Genomic DNA, 14,915 nt, shown 5'->3' with positions numbered 1-14,915 from the left:
TTAATATATCCATATTCAATACATATTTTAGTTAGTACAAAATATAATTATATTAAACATATTAAAATTCTAAATAATAAATATTTATATTAATATATTTTTATATTTAACCCTCACATTCATGTAGCTTGGACAACTTGAACCATAATATATGGCTCACAGCCAGCTAACATATTAGCATCTTGATTGGGCCTAGCCATACAATTAGTATTTTATTCTACTTTTTCTATTATTTTTAAACTCCTAAGGTGAGCCCAAAAATAGCAAAAAAAAAACTTTATGATATAAAAAAAAAGGAGTTTATTTTTTTATGGTCTATAAAAAATAACTTATTTAAATATTAGTATATTTTTATTTCTCCTTTATCAAATCCAACTACCATCTTTCTTATATTTGAAAATATTAGTAAAATGAAATTTAATAATTAATAGTAAATCTCTATCGAATATCGATTATTGAGGTTGGTTGACTTTGCAATGATTTCAATACGAGAGTGTTGGGGTTTCAGTGAAACTGACGTTTACCTTTGTTTATTTACTATTCTTTTAAGGGAAAATAAATTGAAAGGATTATAAACTATGATTATATATTTGTGGCATTTTTATCATGAATTTAATATTATTTTATATGCATAGATGGCATAATATTACAAGAATTTTCATTAAATTTAATGGACAATCTTCTATTTTTTTATGATAAGATTACAATTTGAATGAAACATGCCCCATGTGATTAGGAGCAAAATTTAGTTAATCTTAGGTGTCTTTCTCTCTACTTGTCTTTTTATGGCCTCTTGTCTACAAATTTTATATTGATTTATTTATAAATTTTGAAGGGACGCTTGTCCCAAGGGCTGAGGGGTTCGAAATAGCTTTCTCGATTTAACTCTTTGAACTAATGTACACCTATTAAAAATAATTGCATGAACCGAATTAACTCTTTGAAATAATATATAAGCCGAGTTTAAACCCGGACAACTAGCTAGTAATAATGATAAAATAACACTTTGTCATTTCATATATGATAAATTGGCAACTCTATTAGAGCCTAAGAAAGTACACTAATATCAAGACATCACCCTATCTTTAATTGGGTACGGGGATATGGATAAAAATAGTATGAAGATCGAGTTAAATTAAATTTTACCCCCTCTACTTAGAAAATGAACAAATTAGCCCTTATACATTAATTCAAACATATTAGCCATTTTTGTTAAAAAATTCATCCACTTGTACTACTAAAAACTAACAAAATCAACGTAATAATCAAAAAGTGACACGTGACATGCTACGTGTACATCACGCTTACATACAAAACTAATTTTTAACAATAGAAATTGATGAATTTTTAACAAAAAAACCAGTTTACTCGTTCATTTAATGTATAAGAACTAATTTGTTCTTTTTTTAGTAGTGAGAACAAAATACAATCTAACTCCTAATGCAAAAGCCTCCACGGTACAAGGCAGTTTTTAACATACAACTTCATAACTCAAAAACATATAAAAAAACACTAAAATTCTAGTAAGTTGTATTTGCAATTTCAACATTCATTTTTGCTTGTCAAACATACAACAATTCATCACCATTCACCACCTTTAAACCAGAAGAAAATACAGCTTTTCTCACAGAAAAATTCGAAACGAAATCGAAAAAGAAGACACCATAAATACCATAACAGCAATATCAATGTGTCCATAAACAGCAGAGAAGAGACACTCACAAGCAAAGGCAAATCACATTGTATTGATCAAGTCATAAAAAAAAGCATAGCATAGTTTAGTAAATGATATTCGAGTTAAATTCGTACTACGAGCTAGAGTCGATATATAGATTGTGAGTTGCTAAATTAAAAAAAAAAACGAACCTCCCCTGCTGGTTCCGATGCTGTTGTTCCTCAACACCTCCAAGCTGAAGCTGAGATAAGTTCCTTTTGTTGCCAACAAAGAACAAGTGAAGCATGGCATTTTTCGATATGAAAACCTCGAACCTGAGCCCTTTTCACCACGCATTCCGCTTGTGTTTCGGTGAAGTTACTGAACGTTAAAGGGGTGAAACCGGCTGAAGCAAACAGGGTCTTCCATGGTGGCATTTTCTCGAGTGAATGCAAACGACCCAAAACTGTGGTTTCGATTTTAGGCACAATAAGGAACCTCTCGATCTTGTTTATGGCGTCGGAAGTTACGTTAACGGCTGCATCAAGTGATTCCAACAGGCTTATATATGAATAAAATGCATTGATTATATGTTGTGGGAATGACAGATCATTCCTATCACACCCTCGGTCTAAAGACACCACAATTTTCGGTCTAAGCTGCTTCACAATCCGTAACAGATTAGGCAAAATAGAAGGTCGATACGAAGCAGACCAAACGGGAAAGTTCACAGCAAGCGCCTCGTTTTCATTCATTCGAAACATAGGCAATGAATAAGGGTTTTGATCTAAACAATCAAAGTTAAGTACCTCAAGCTCAAAATTTACACCGATTCCATTAGCGAATTGTTCAAGATTTTCCCTTATAAGACCGAGTTCGATAGGATGGTACGTCGAAAGGGAAACAAAAGCTGTAATTCTCAATGAAGGAACAACTCCTTTACTCCTCATAGGAAGTTCCTGCATAAAAGAAGCCCATTGAGCACCAAAACCAATATCGAAATCCACAACGTGGATTCGGTCGGAATTCTCGAGTGCTTCAAGGAAAGCTTGGTTACTCGTAAAGTTAACAAATTGAACGAACGGCGAAACCTCGGAAAAGACCTTGTAAGCTCCCATTTTGAAGATAACATCAAAAGGTGTCGGATTTTTCGAGACTGGGGTATTGTTATACATGAGGAGTAGTAATTGTAATGCCTCCTTGAAGTAAAAACCAATCCGTTGAAATGTTTTGCCTACTGGAGACAAGTGATTGAGCCGCGCCAATATCCCTTGCGCGTGTGAGAAATTCCCAGTCTCTACCATCTCTGCTACTTTACAAAGCTGGTCCAACAATGTGGCTGCTTGTTGTTGTTGAGACACCATTAATGGCTTCTGTTCTTGAAACCCAACAAGCTGTTGTTTTTTGATAAATAACTCATGGTCTGAGAATGGTAGCTTTGGGATCTGACCATGATTGAGTCTCTTTGGTAATGGTTGTTGTTCTTGTGGAAATGGTAAGAAAAAGTTGGGATTTGGGGGATTTAGAATCTGGGGTTTCATTTCCTGGTTTTCAAGTTGTTGATAAAGGCCAATACTTTCAGGTGGTGAAGTAAAGATTGGATTTTGAGGAAAATAACCCAAATTACCAGGATCCATCGGGTCAAACCCGGGAATAAAATCAGGACCAGTTTGAAGAAGTTGTTTAAGGCCATGGTCATCAACATCACCGGCGATCCAACGGAGGAGTGAGTTTTGGTCTTGACTCGGTGACACAGTTGACTCGAATAACATAGCTTCCCAATCTTCTATACCAAGATTGTTACATCTTTGAACACCAACAGGACCTGTTGTAACAAGGTCTAGTTCACTTTGGATCGGTTGAAACTCAAGTTGGGTACTTTCAGGTGGTACAATGGTGGTAGTAGTGAAATTACCGCCGCTACCGCCGCCCCCGGATCCGCCGTTGAAAGAAGAAGAAAGAGTTGATGCTGATGTAGGTGGACTTTGGCTTCTCATATGAAGAACAGAAGTTGGTTCTTGGTCGTTGAAACTATTATCTTCTTGCTGTTTTGCCCACTTGTCTTGATAAATCGAAGCAAACCCAGCAAGTTCCACCCCAACTTTAGGTTGGAACTGAAAGTGCATTTGTAAAAAAAAAAATCACAACAAAAAAAAACCCTGTTTTTTTCCTACAAGAGAGAAAACTCCATGAAAATCAATCTCTAAGCTTTAAAGAAAAACACCCATTTGTCAAAATAGCTCCTTTTGTTGTTCTTCTTCACTTTAACCCTTCTTTTTCTCCAAAGCTCCATTTTTTTTTTTGCTTCTATTTCACAAGCTCAAAGCAAAGACTCCATTTTTGAAGTTCCATTGGGTTATAAATTTTGCAGCTACAGCAAGTACCTCATCTGCCATGGATGCGTGCATCATAAAAAAGGCAAATAAAGTGCTCTCTGCCTCTTCTTCATCTTTCTCTCTCTAAAGACTAGTCCCTATCTTTCTCTCTCTTCTCTTTGAATATAAATTTTTAGTTTTGGGCAATTCTTTTTTCATACACAATTGTTTTCCCTCTCTCTTTCTTTCTATATCTTAAGGGTTACTGTCAATGGCTACTGTGGGTAAGTCTTTCCCATTATTTTAGAATATATTATTATTATGTCCTTAAAAGTATCATTAAATGAGTTAATTCTACCAAAAACCCTCAAAGTATGATATTTATTTTAAATTGGTCCCTAAACTTTAATTCATTCAAATTTAAGATCTTATGTGACCAACGAAAATTTTAAATGAAATATTCTAAAAATAAATGTTTTAAAATTCTTTGATTTGAAGTTTGCAAAGGTTTTACATAACCTTTACCGTTGACTCTTTTATTTTTAAAAATTATAAGAATACATTTTATTTCCTTAAAATTTTTATTTTAAATTTAACTAGATAAGACTTGATGTATCATTTAACGATTAAACTAATAATTTTAATAACAAAAGGACCTTGTTAATATAACATCGATAATTTGAGGATGTAATTAAAAAGTTTTTAAGTTTAGGGACTAGTTTAATATAAGGATCATAGTTTGGGGATGTTTAGTACATCTAATTCTAATTAAAATATTATTATATTATAAAATAATAAGGAATTGGGAGATCATCAAATTTTTAAGGGTAAATTATAATAGAGATCACTCAACTATGATATTCTTTTATTTTTTGACCCACCAGTTATGAAAAGTTACAAAATAATCATCTAAATATTTAATTTTATTTTTTTAGTCACCAGCTGGCTGACAAAACAATAGAAACACTCAAAAATCCAAGATAATTGGGTGACCAAAAAAGATAAAATTAACTAATTGAGTGATATTTTGTAACTTTTCATAAATAGATGACAAAAAAACATAATTAATTAACTACTATTATAATTTACCTTTTATAACATTATGTGATACAAAAATAATAAGAAATTTGGACAGCATCAACTTTTTAAATAAGATAAATTATATATAAAATATTATACTAATTATAATCCTAAACTAATTATAAAATATTTTAAGGTTATATAATATGACAAACTCTGGTGTTCCATTTTTCTTTACCTCATGGGGCACTCTTCCGTTATAATTACAAAATAGTCCTACCTTTCCTATTATAATTTTTACTAAATTAGAATTAGAGGTCTTCATGGAGATTTTTTGGTCGGTTTGATCTGCTTTGGATCAGATTTTTTTTTCTTTTTTACTTTGGGTTAGATTACTTTTTTACAATAAATGAGTTATTTGGGCAAATTGAGTTTAAGTTTAAGCCTGAAATGTTTTAGAATCTGAATTTTATTTAATCTTACTTGATTCATGAACACGTCTAATGAAATTTTATGTTTATGTATTATTTTTTTATAGAGAATTATTTATTGTATATAAAAGGACACTTTGTCGAACAAGGAATTGGATGTAATCAAGATAGGATTACAAGATAGGAGCCTAAAAAATCCTGAAAATTAGGGCATTGCCACCTTTTGTCGGAAGACTTGTGTTATAGGAGTTTTGATAGATAGGATTTGACAAAAGGACTTAGTCATAACATAAATAATATAAAAATGGATTGTGCAATTCCGACTAGAAGCATACAAGTACTGTAATCGGCCTTCCCGTGGGTATCCAGTAACCACATATGTAAGTGCATAACCGGCGATTTGACAGCTAAAGCAATAAGAAATCCAATATAGAATATTATTTCCAGTGCAATAAAAAATTGTGATTTGACTCAAACTTTCAATTGAATGAGTGTTGTTAATTTGGATTTAATTAATTATTATTTAAAAATTTTGAGTATTTTTATGGGATTAATTTTGGGTTTTAAATCATTTTAAATTTGGACCAATTTTAAAGTTAGATTTAAGGTTCGAGTTTCTTTTATTAGGTATTATTAGTTTAAATCGTCAAGTTCATGTCATTTCAAAGTATTTATTTGGTTCACTTCAAATTCATGATGGGTTTAAATTATTGACTTTTTATAATCAAATATAATTAGATTAAGATTAGACTCAAGTTGATTTAAAAGGATTTTTGAGTTATGGTCAGAATTGACATGTCTAGATTTTATGAAAGGTAAGCACCATACATCTTCAAATTATAACTTAGATTTTAACTTGGTCTCTAAACTTCAAAGCATTCTAAGTGAATCTTCAAAGTATGAGCATTGTATCGATCAAGTCCATTCATCAAACCTAGCCATTAGCTTCACGTTAATTCCAACTCAAATATAATTTGTAACATATTTAAAAATGCGGATCAATTTGTAAACTCATGTTTACATACTTAATTGGCAACTTATATCTAACATATTGAAAAAAAATCTATAAATTCTTTATTAATATTTTATATTTTTAACATATCAATTCCAATTTGTTAATGCAATAAGTATATCATAATTATAATTTGATCCACACATTTTAAATATGTTCCTTACCAAATCTAAATCAACATTTAAAGCTTAAATTGATGGTTAGGCTGATGAAAAGACGTCAATACTGATACTTTGAAACTCGATTAAATTGTTTTGAAATTCAGGGATCAATTTAAGTTAAAACAAAAATCTATGAGCATTTGATGCAATTAACCCTTTTTACTTTAATAGGGAAAAATAATGTATTAGGGGCAACGTGGACGTATGGTAAAAAGCATGATGGGCGCCCAAATCAATGAAAAAAAAATCTTGACACTTGTGTTTTAACCCCAGACAGACTGTGAATCCCTGCAGTAATAAAAGCAAAAAAAAAAAAAAGGCAAAAAAGTTAATGTTCTTACTGTCTCTGAATTTGCCCACATGTTTTCTCTTTAAATTTGTTTTTTTCTTGGTTTACGTCATTTGTTTGTGGTTGCCTCTCTCTATCTTTTTTCCTCTTACAAAGTTTACTGTGGTTTAATTAAAGGCTAATAATAAATAATTATAATTATAATGCAAAGCAGAAATTGACATCCAACATCAAATTTTGTAGTGTAATCTTCAAAAAGATTCGATTTGTGAACAAGTATCCCTTTTGCTAAATTCGGATTTATTGGGATTTGAGAGAAAAGGATTAAAAAGAAAAAGAAGGAAAAACTAAAGGGTTATCTTCAATAAATAACATGTAATACCAATGAAGAAATTTTTTAAAAAATGTGTTTATCATTATTGTGATTATATCTAGTATTGTATGATATAACATGCAAAGTATGGGAAACAGTGTTTGAACTTGTAATATGCAAACAAGCTTTATATATATATATATAATTCTTACACCTACTCATATTTTGAATTCTTTAATCGGAAGATAGTATGTATTTTAAAAGGAGTCAATGAATGCCAAGCAACGACTGTGTTTCACCGAGAATGCAGAGATCTTGCAGAAGCAAGGATCAAGGAGTAGGGTTGCAAACGAATCGTTGATGGACAATTTAGTTTTTGTTAGTTTGTCTAGTTAAATAAATGAAAATGAACAAAAATTTGAGGTTCATGTTTATTTATGTTCCTGAACAAACTTGTTCATGTTTATTTAAGGCTTGTTTAATAAATTATCTAAAATTTGTTTATTGGTCTATTATTAATATTTAATTATTTTATATGCAAATGTATATATGTTTATTTATTGTTTGTTCTTACTACTCGTGAATTTGTTCATTTAACTTAAACGACCGGAAATGAATACACATGATTTTAAATAAACGAATAACACAATTCTAAAAATCTTAATGAATACAAATAAACTTAAAAGAAAAAAGAAAAAAAAACATGAACAACGATTTGTTCATTCAAGTTCGATTCATTTACAGTCCTATTGATGAGTCACGGCCAACTAAAGAAAAAGGAGCCAAAACTCCAAGGGAAAATCGTGGAAGCCTACGAGTTGCCGAGAACCCTCGCCATTTCGGTGGCTAAAAGAAAAAAGAAAATGAGAGAGATCTCAAAGTAATTCTGCGAAAGAGAAAAGAAAGAAAAAGAGGAGGCTGGCGTCGGTAGACACAAAGGTCGGTCGCAATGGTTGTGATGGAGGATTTCTTTCTTCCTGTTCTTGAGAGAAGGCATAGAAGCTTATGAAAGAGTGTTTTTCCATTTGTGTTGAGAGTGGTGGACTTAATTACGACATACATGTATTGTTTTTAGTTACAAATACAACCATAAGTATAAGTATAAAATTGAATAATTAGCAATATAGTTGACTGAGAACGATTAGTTTGATAATCAATACAATGGTTTACCTACCCAAAAAATATTAAAGGTGGAATTAAAATATAAATTGATGAACACAATTCAATCATTAATATATCAGCTTATAGTTTTTTTATGGGACTTAATTGGAATGTTATCATTTTTAAGGCGTAAAACTTTTACTTACCCCTTATGAGGCTACCCCATGTCCACATATAATGAATCTTAAATCAGAATAAAATCTAAACTAAAAACTCACATATGTTTATCAAAATTGAAAACTCAAATTCACAAAACTTTAATCTTGGCATTAAGTCAATGCCTTGTTTACTATTATTATATGAGTTGATTTAAGTTGCGTTAAATTTTAAATTTATGTCTAAGGGTTAGTTTAGACAACACAGAATAATTCATTAGATATGTTTGGTTGACAAATTATAATTATATCGTAATTTCTTATGTCATGTTTGGTAATATAAATTGTAATTACAAGTTATAATTACATGGTTACGTAATGTATATTTTTAAAATATATATTATTGACCATATGATAGTTTTTTTTAAATGGGTAACGAAAATTAGGTTAGAAGACCTCTCCATACTCTCAATTTCGAAATTGAGCAATTAACGACAATTAAGCATGACGTTAATATATTCCATTGCACATAATTTTCATTGATATAGTAACAAATTTAGCCTTTGATGTTTACATATTTTGTCATTTTGACCACAATTCTAATAAATTCAACAAATTCAGCCTTAACATTTACACAAATGTTGCGAGATAAATTTGTTACATTAGGTCCAAATTGACAAAAAAACATGTAAACTTTAAGGGTTAAATTTATTATTATACCAATCAAGATCATGTACAATTGATCGAAAATATTAATGTTGTGATTAAATGTCCTTAGTTGCTCACTTTTAAAATTAACAATGATTAAGTTACTTCAATTTTTTTGAGAGGGACCAATTTGCTCAATTTCGAAATTGAGAGGGACTATAAAGGTCTTTTTGGTCACAATTTTAAAATTTTTAGGATTTTTTGTCATAACTATGTAGAATACACATAAATTATTTTTATAATATATGTTTTTAGTATTTATAACATAATTTAATATTTTTTTTGCCATAAGCATTCCAAACACTCCTACATCCTCATGCTTATAATAAAATTTTTTTATAAAAATATTTTTTTTAAAAGTTAAATCGTGTATAAGTGTTTGGAAAGGCATGTGATAATTGAATTTGGGTGTAAATACTCCAATTCTCACTCTCTCACTAAAATTTGTAAAGTGTAATTTGAATGTTCCAATTATACCCAATTTAGTGAGACCGACCAATTACAATTCTTAATCAAACATGTCATTTTTGTGTAATTACAAACAATTGCACTCAAATCCAATTATTAAATGGCTTTCCAAATACTATCTAAATTTCAAAACTTTCCAAGGTAGCGTTTGGGAACTAGAATTTAGATTGGATTTGGATTGCAAAATTTTAACTTTAAATATATATGAATTATGAATTCATTATTTCCAATTTTTTTTGATTGGGAATTAAAATATTTGAAATTCAAGATTTTGAATTAATCTAAATTCATTGTTTGGATAATTCAAATTTAGATTTAGATTTATATTTCAAACTAATTCTAGTCCTTAAAAATAGTTTTTTTAAATTTAATTGTCTATTTTAAACATTGTTGTTTGAACTGGATTGGATTAACCAGTCAAACTGGGAATTAGGCAAGGTGTTGGTTTGGAGAAAGGCATTAGATTAACTGACTCGGGAATTAGTACAGACCTATTGATTAGGTGGTTAAATCGGTTGAGCCAATTTTTTTATTTTTATGAATTCTTTAATGATTTATTTCATAGATCCGAACGGATAGGTCAAATAGATTGTACCAATCAAACTGATCGAACCGGTTAGACCAACAAACCGATGGCCTAATCAGTTCCACCACTAGTTAGGTTTTGAAAATCGGATTGGACCAGTTGGTCAGACCAATTACACTGGGCATAAGTGGACTTACTTAGGTCTAAATTGAAAGTCAAGGGTTTAAAATTAAAATTGTGCATATTATGGTATAAATGAAAATTTTAAATATTTATATTGTGTTAAATTAGATACATGAAACTTCGTCACTGCTTTCAAAACTGAATTGAACCGGTCGGTCAAACCAATTGGATCGAAAATCAATTGAGGTACCAGCCTAAAATAAGGGGTTAGATTGATTGACTCGTTAACCATTCAGATTGGCTGAACTGGTGTTTGAACCGAATGAATTTATTTTATCTATCTTTAAATATTTTTATTTTTAATAATTTATTCAACCAAACTAATGGATCGGTGGAATCGATTGAACTGATAACGGTGATCCGACTGTTCGCCTACCAATCAAATTCTGAAAACTTTAAGTTTTGGTGATGATATATTACAAATAAAATTAATTATTTATTGTTTGAATTTTGAATGAAGTGTGAAAGAAGAGAGAACAAAAAAAAATCATATTTTTTAAACAATCTTAGAGTTTTAAAATAGAATTTGATATTCAAAATTTAACTCTTATGAAATTAGATATGGATTTGCCAAAATTAAAATCCTACTTTTTATTTTTTTATCCAAACAAAGACTATAGAGTTTCAAATCTAAATCCAACAAATGAATTCTCAAATTAAAGTATTGGTTCATTTAGTTATTTTTGTCATCTTAAATGTTATTTTGAATCTAACATATTTCTTTTAAAAATACATTATGCACTAATATTTATTTTTGAAAATGTTAAACCTAAGTTAATATTTAGGTTAAATCATTAATTAGACTTAAACTTGGTAATTCTTTGATTAGGATTATTTTTTTTAAAGTTAGACCTTAAACTCAACAATTGTTATCACATTGTGGCCTAAAGTAACCAATTATTCTCACATTAGGGTTTGAACTTGACAATTGTTTCTACATTAAGACCTGAAGTTTAAAATTTTCGAGAAAATATTAGGAATTAACTTGAAAAAAAATTTAAACCCAAATAGGGATCAATTACTAAGTTAAGAATAAAAATTGGACAAAAAATAATTCAATCCTCAATATAAAAGAAATTGTAAAGTTGAAACTCCAAAATTCGATTTAACCCTAATATATAACGTCAAACATAATGAATGGACAAGTAAATAGAAAAAGGTAAAGCAAAATTTACTTTTTACGACATCGTAAAGGGAAAAAGAATGAAAAGAAGAGTAAAAAAAATATGCCCCCCAAAAAACAAACTTAGAAAAAAAAAATAGGACTCACAAACAACGAGATAAAAATAAGTGGTTGAGATCAAAAGTTCAAAAAACTCAGAAAAGAAAGCTTGAGGCGCACACCCAACGCGATTTAACAACACAGTCCAATCATATTCATCTTCTTAGATTACGGCCCCACTTTTGAGCAATCGTGTCTTTATATGATTCTAATAGCGCGTGGGTCTGAAGTCATTGCTTCGAGTCTTATCTCTGCGAATGGCGGCTCGCAACGCGCTGTTTGATTGATTTATAGTTAGCTTTCTTCTGTGTTTGGGTTTAATTTTCGATTTAGTCCTTCTTGTATTGTGAAATTTATAATTTAATATATTTATTTTAATTTAATCCTTTAATTTTTTAAAATATGTTATTATTACTCTAAATTTGATTAGTTATAGTTATTAAAGTCATAAATTAATTATTTTTTTTAAAACTTTACATCATGGATTAATCGAATATGGGCAGTGGCCGGAACTACGTTGGAACTAGGGGCCCAAAAGTTTGGAGAAGTTTGATTGTGCGCCTTAAAATATTTAAAAATGTTAATTAGCCCCAGAAATATTTAGAGATTCTAGTTAAGCTTTCTAAAAGTACTGAAAATTTTAATTAAATCTTTCAAAACTTTTGAAAATTTTTATTATTCCTTTTAAATTTTTAAATTTTTTTGAAAATTCTTTTTAAAAATAATTAGACTCCTAAAATTTAAAAAAATTTAAATAGGCCCCCAAAACTCAACGGCATACTCTACCAATTCAAAAATAGTAACAAATAAATTTATTAAATTGAACTTAATAATAATATTATAAAAAAATAATAAAGAATCAAATTTACGCCAAATTAAAATAAAGTGATTAAATTTAAAATTTGGTAATATTAGAGGCCTAAAATCATAATTATACTATTATGTTTGATATTCCCTTTTGATTTAACTTTTACTTTTTTACTAAACTCCGGCTGGAAAGGTTAGGCAGCCAACCTACCTACTTTTTTACTGTCTCTGATGATTCAGTGGGGGCTTCTTTGTCATTTCATACAAAAATAAAGTGTAATCATTTTTAATTATATTTTTTTTAAAATTCATTATAAGTTTCTATTATATTTGTTATTTTTTGACAAAATATCTAGAACTACCTATAGTCTCTTCTCAACCCATAAATAAAAAGATAATGTGTTTTAGCATGCTCGGACCTATATATTTCTATATTGATAATAATATTAATACAAATCGAGTTAAAATTTAACGAGACTATTTTCTTAATATTTTTATATCCTTTCTCAAGATCCATGGTTATTTTATTTATATGACGAAAATATCCCTATGAGCCTAAGATAATTTTGGAGGTTGCGACGAGAGGCTTTTCGAGATACAACAGCTATTTGCCTGTTGGTAGTTAGTACAGTAAACTTTTTTCTCTGCGACAAAAGTTGGAGCTAAAAGGTAAAAAGATCATCATTTTGTCTCAACCTTCTCCCTATTTTATAAATAATTTTGGAATGGATTTGATTATACTATCATTTTTTTAATTCAATAATTTTGTTTTAATTAAATAAATTATTAAAAAATAAAAATATATATTAAAACTTATACATCTCTTATTCAACCGGTTTAATTGGTTTTTATCTCAATTCAATCGATTTGTATTCGCTTGCGGATTAATTGGTTCTTTCTCTTGCTTCGGACTAATGTATCAATCAATTTTTAGTCTAATCGATCCGATTTCAACAACTTCCAATATTTTGTACCATTCTAAATTTAGCTTAAGATATTATTGTATTAATTTAAAAATATAATTTTTAAAATGATTTGAAAAGGTTAAAATTAAATTATAATTTTTTAAAAATTAAAATACAATTTTACTATTTTATTAATCTATAAATCTATAAATTCTAATAATTTTGAATGTAAATGTATCAATTTGGAAGTTAAGATCCTCTACTTGCCACCTTGACGTCACCCTTGATCATGGTGGTTAATTAGTGTTAATCCTTCAATGATTATTTTAGTGGTAAAATTTTGGGTTTGAACTTTTTAGTATGTTGAAATTATAGATTCAATTCTTATAATTTGAAATTTAATTACCTGATTTTTATAAGGTTTTTTAAATTATATATTAAAATTTTAAATATCAACATCAATATTGAATAAATCAATAGTCAAATCGGTCTTATCATTGATTCTCAATTCGATTAATCGATCCAGTTTCAATTAAAGAAATTATAAAAAAAAATCATGAAATTTTAAAAACATAAAATCATATTCAACTTATTTAATCGCTGACTTAACCGATTTTTTAATTGAAATTGTAAATCAATAGATTATTTTCGTTACTTCAAACAAATACACCAACCTATTTTTAATTTAATTGACGGATCCAATTCAATTTCAACAGTTTTTTTTATCACCATATTAGCTTTGAAAGAGGTCACACCTTTTATTTTTTGAAAATAGTTAATAGCTTTTATTAATTCCAATGTTAATTTTTAATGGAGTTGATTGAATGTTTGATGATGAAATAAATTAAGACTTTTGGTCAATTCCATTAGTTTATATTAAGCATAAGATTCAATTTTAATTGATTAGACATTTTAGGATAAGTTAAAGTTGTACACATTTTTTTCCCCAAAAAGATGAATTGTCAAATCATTAATTAAAATATCAAAGCATTCACACCTGTTTCTGAATAGTAATCACCATTAATTTATATGTTTTGGGGGGATCAAATTAAACATGGTTCAAAGTTAGGTGATTTGGCACTTCAAAAAAATATTATTTATTTTTAACAGTTTCACTAAATTCACCTTTTACAATACAAATGGAATTTTACTGGGTTCCACACGTTTCCAATAATTACCCACTAATCAAAATCTTTTTACTTAATTTAATTTATTTTTTTACTATGATTGCTTAATTAATTGTGATTTGATTGGAATTTAACGTCTCAACTACGATTAATTTGCGTGAAAATTTTGTTTTGGTTTCTATTTATGGAATCAAATTTTGTCAAAATGAAAGCAACATTTGAAGAAAGGAGGATTTAAAGCCACTTATTGAAAAATCTTGTTCAATAAGTATAATTTAGATTAGGATTACGTGTGTTTTTTTCTTTGAGCATGCTATCATTGTATGTGTTTTTTTTGTCTTTTTTATTAATTTTTTTTCTTTAAAAAAAACTGGTAGTTGAGTTGGGATTAGAAAATTTGATTGAATCAATAATAAATACCTTAATTACGATAAAAATAAATAATGACAACAAAATTGACCCGAAGAATCCCCAAAGTCCAACGATGAAATCGGACGGCCAAGAAAAAAAACCCAACC

General features: G+C 28.9%; 1 protein-coding gene across 1 annotated transcript; it reads right to left on the bottom strand.

Moving 5' to 3' along the window:
* Positions 1-1,649: 1,649 nt before the first annotated feature.
* LOC121215611 (scarecrow-like protein 6) lies at positions 1,650-4,199 on the bottom strand. Its single transcript, XM_041090553.1, has one exon. The coding sequence runs from the start codon at positions 3,778-3,780 to the stop codon at positions 1,897-1,899; it is 1,884 nt and encodes a 627-aa protein (XP_040946487.1). The 5' UTR covers positions 3,781-4,199; the 3' UTR covers positions 1,650-1,896.
* Between the last annotated feature and the right edge of the window lie 10,716 nt (positions 4,200-14,915).

This window comes from Gossypium hirsutum, chromosome D03, assembly GCF_007990345.1.
Source record: "Gossypium hirsutum isolate 1008001.06 chromosome D03, Gossypium_hirsutum_v2.1, whole genome shotgun sequence".
In the NCBI taxonomy this organism is placed as follows: domain Eukaryota; kingdom Viridiplantae; phylum Streptophyta; class Magnoliopsida; order Malvales; family Malvaceae; genus Gossypium; species Gossypium hirsutum.
This window is presented reverse-complemented; position numbering and strand designations above follow the sequence as displayed.

Coding starts and splice junctions, on each gene's coding strand:
- LOC121215611 (XM_041090553.1), bottom strand. CDS start 3,780: ATGCACTTTCAGTTCCAACCTAAAGTTGGGGTGGAACTTGCTGGGTTT.